Source organism: Quercus suber, unplaced genomic scaffold (assembly GCF_002906115.3).
Source record: "Quercus suber isolate HL8 unplaced genomic scaffold, Cork oak 2.0 scaffold_759, whole genome shotgun sequence".
NCBI classification, from domain to species: domain Eukaryota; kingdom Viridiplantae; phylum Streptophyta; class Magnoliopsida; order Fagales; family Fagaceae; genus Quercus; species Quercus suber.
Window position 1 is genome coordinate 36905 of NW_027070195.1, and position 4047 is coordinate 40951.

Consider the following 4047-nt stretch of genomic DNA (forward strand, 5'->3'; position numbering starts at 1 on the left):
TGGGGAAGTTACTTTGGTTACTCCTTGTTCCAATTTTTTCTTATTAAAAATAAAAAATAAAAGGGTTTAGGGCTTTTAGCAATACACTCTTTGCACGTGCAGTTCAAATAATGTCTCTGAAAAATGATGACTTCAATAATAGTTGAGAATACATCATCCTTGCGTAGAAAAAGTAAAATTCTACTATTAAATTCAAATAATATCTTAAATACAGACAGAGGCACATGCAGCTTATTAAAGCGTGTGACTATAACCTTACAGAAGCAAGCACGGATGCCTTCTGATATAAAGCACTATTGAATACTTCCATAATTTGATGTCTGGCGGCATGTAGTAAATAATTATACTACCAAACTTCCATTAACAGAATATCTCCCTCTCTCTCTCTCTGCTAAATTGCTAATTAAACAAGTTCTACAGGCTTCAAAACAAAGCATAACATGAACTACAAAAACTCACACTCATATTTCAAATTGGAAAGGGCCCTTTTAAAGCAACCCCTTTCATTTTGAGCCAATATTTATCTAAAATCTTTAAGATTTTTTTGACCATTATAGCCTTATACTATACTTTAGTAGACACTATATATGTAACAATGCTTAATAGAGCTTAATTATAGCTTGGGATGGTTAATAACGAAATTGCCTGCCAGTGTACGTTTGTCCAAAGGACCAACTAGCTGGAGCAACATTGTATGAAACCAAACTGCGGCCATCACTTGCTGTGACAAGAAATGAGAGTCTTTGTCCATTGAGGTATGAATTGCTCTGCCAGTTTTGGCCCCAATTCCTTGACATTGCTTGCCAGCCAGTTCTTGAACCCTTGATAGCCACAGAATGCACATCACCAGCCCCACCGACATTAGTGACTAGGACCAAATTGAAGTATGAATGGCCATTGATGGTGAACCTAATACCTCCTCTTCTCCTGCACCTCACCCTACAAAACACGGTATAGAACTTGACTCTGTTAAAATTCTGATTAAATAGTTAAATTCACAATTTCTCTTAACAGTTTGAACTTTAAAGGTAATTAGTAATTTATCATAGAATTACAGCGTATAATTTTGAGTTTGAACCTTATCTCTACTTTATCTCTCATTGAAAAAAAAAAAGTTAAAAATCTCACGTAACATGTTAAGATTTTGAGACAACCGTAATTTATGAACACAACTCTATAGAAACCAAGAGAAGAAAACTTGTAAGTTAAATGCCCATTATAGACTACCTTCTGTAAATTACAGGAACAACCCCAGCTCTATATTGTGCAATATGTTGGAAGATAGGCTGAGAGAGGTCAAAGTGGTGCTGAGGAGGGTCACACCAGCCGCCTGGTGGGCAGAAATTTGTGGCAGTGACCACAATGGAGCCAGGAAGACACCATTGTGGATCATTTACACACCTAATTTCAAAGCATGCTCCACAGCTGAGGCCATTGTCGAACAATGCAGTGCTCAGTGCTGCAGTGCTAATCCCATAACCCTGGCTGTACAGGTTTCCATATCCACAAGCCCCACCTATAAAACAAAAAAAGAGTCAAAAAAGAGATGAACATTATTATAACAAATATTTTCATCTATAAAAAGAAAAATAAAATTTTGATGCATTTTAAGAGAGAAATAACATATTGGAACTTTGAAGTCTAAACATCTTCGTTGAAGATACCAAGTAATGCCATTTGACCTAAAAGTGAGTACCTCTTATCTACAAACATTATAAAGCTAGATTGAGATCAATTTAGCAAGATTTACATACCCATTGTCCCAGAAGCATCACCTCCACCATAGAACGTGGCGTGAGCATTTATCCAACCTCCATAATTCCCATGAACAGATGTGACCATTGAGATAAACCCCACTAGAAAGAAACCAAAAAGTGCCATTTTTTTGTAATTTCCTGCACAAAAGCAAACTAGCTCTTTAGCATTATGTATGTAAGTAAACTCTTCTAAAGCACAACAAAGACTAAAAAGTGCAACAACATTACTAATTCTTATCCTTAAAAGTCACTAGAAATCTAGAAGAAAAGCTTAGAAGAAGAAGAAGAAGCATAAGGAAAATTCAAACCTTGAAAGAAGAAATTGTTGTAGAAATGAAGAGGGAGGGTTTGAGAGGCAGGAATAAATAGACGTGAGTCAACATCAAACCTGACCGACAAACCTGACTCATCTTTGAGCTGTTGGGGACCATGCAATTCGTAAGGGAATGTATAAAGCAAGTGGCTTTGAACCTTTTGGTACTCTTTAATTGCGTTGAAACTTTATTTTCATCTTAATGCAGATAAAAGCAGTTGTGAGAGGTGAAACCGCGTGGACTTCAAATAAATATCCTTGTATTATAAGTGGGGTACGGTGAAAGGAATTGCCTGAGTTCATAACTTTTTTTTCTTCTGTATAGCACTTACTATGTAAACCGACAATGGCTGCATGAGGAAGACAGGATGGGAATTTTTCAGTGCAGTAAATTAATAACTCTGCAAAGGTAGTTAATGAAGCAAAAAGTTGTGAGAACTACTATCATTTTGCCTGTTTTTAGATCAAGTTTAACACATTTATTTAATTTCATTCTTCATGTCTATCAACTTACTGTCTATTAGCATTTAAAACGTCCCATGTATCATTAAGAGGTCGGAAGAATATCTAATAACCAGAAAAAAATTGCAGTTTAAAACTTCAAATCCTTAGTGCGATAGTCACTCCATAAGTGTAAGTGTTTGTGAAGTGTGAAGGGAAAAGACTAAGGTTCAAGAAAAAGTTTCACACATATATACACTTAGATTAAGTTAGAGTAAAATTTCTATCTTGTATAAAATAAATAAATAAATAAAAAACTTCAAATCCTTTAGATATCAGCATCTATGAAGCACAGGTGCATTTCCAGATTCGGGTGTAGGTGCAAGTGCGGGTGCAGGACTCGGCAATTTTTGAAAAAGTAGGATACGGGTGCAGCGGGATGTGGCGATTAAAAAATTATTAAAAATATTTTTATTTATATTTTTTATATATTGCTAAGCATATTTTTTTCACATTATATAAACATATACCAAATTTAAGAGCAATAGTATATTAACTTTTAAGGGGAAAAATACATTTTTAAACCCTATAATTTAGGAGTTCAACAAATAAAAATCCTATAATTTCAAAAGTAACTAATAATTGTGAATCAGAAAAAATAACGATGTTATAAGATTTATAATAATAATAATAATAATAATAATAATATAGAAGTAAGGGTGAGAAGCGTACAGCGCGGACTTGGGAATCTTGGGCAGCAAGATAAGATTTGAAGGAACGACTGATGCTGCTGCTACATTTGTTGGTGAGTGGAGACTGAGACTGTGAGATTGTGACCAAGGGTTCTTAGGGAGTGAGATTGTGAGAGAGGGGAGACGGAGAGCAGAAAGCAAAGAGGCCGTCTAAATCAGCCTGATTCAAAGCCGGTATCGGTCTGAATTGGCCGGTATCGGCCTAAATCAGCCGGTACCAATCTATATTGGTCGGTTTCGGCCGGCTGATACGGTCCGAAATGGAGTGATTTGGTGCGAATTGGCTTGAGTCGGCACAAGTCCAAAAAAAAAAAAACTGACGAGGCACCAATGCGCGGGTAGCAGCGTCACCCACTGCACCCCACATCGGACACCGATGTAGCACCCCTGTAGCCGCGTCGAACATTGGTGCGGCACCCTTGTAGCCGCTTCAGTGCTTTCCAGATCAACATTGTACAATATTGAGACAAGGACAACAACAACTACCAAGTACCAGTACCAAAACTTTGTAGTTCATTATTAATCATTAACAAACTAATCATAGTTGACCACATATAGTTTTTTTTTTTTTTTGTCATTTAATCTTATTCAAAATTATATAATATCCCACATACTTAATTGACATGTAATTTCTTTACTTGCTTTTATTAGTGTTATTTAGGTATTTTTACATGCTTTTTTTCGTTTCCTCAACTTGAATCATCTTATATTCTTCTTCAACAATATATTTTTGCAATAAGGAAAGAATACTAAAAATTTAGAAAAGTTATCACATACTGAATTG

The 4047-nt window shown here is 35.7% G+C and overlaps 1 protein-coding gene across 1 annotated transcript; it reads right to left on the minus strand.

Moving 5' to 3' along the window:
- Positions 1-260: 260 nt before the first annotated feature.
- On the minus strand, positions 261-1900 carry LOC112015784 (expansin-A15). Its single transcript, XM_024048220.2, has 3 exons — positions 1755-1900; positions 1228-1516; positions 261-939 (listed from the first exon to the last, which is right to left on the minus strand). The coding sequence occupies exons 1-3, from the start codon at positions 1879-1881 to the stop codon at positions 630-632; spliced, it is 726 nt and encodes a 241-aa protein (XP_023903988.2). The 5' UTR covers positions 1882-1900; the 3' UTR covers positions 261-629.
- Between the last annotated feature and the right edge of the window lie 2147 nt (positions 1901-4047).

Coding starts and splice junctions, on each gene's coding strand:
- LOC112015784 (XM_024048220.2), bottom strand. CDS start 1,881: ATGGCACTTTTTGGTTTCTTTCTAGTGGGGTTTATCTCAATGGTCACA. Junction 1,517..1,754: donor TGATGCTTCTGGGACAATGG/GTATGTAAATCT, acceptor TTTGTTTTATAG/GTGGGGCTTGTGGATATGGA. Junction 940..1,227: donor GTTCCTGTAATTTACAGAAG/GTAGTCTATAAT, acceptor CGTGTTTTGTAG/GGTGAGGTGCAGGAGAAGAG.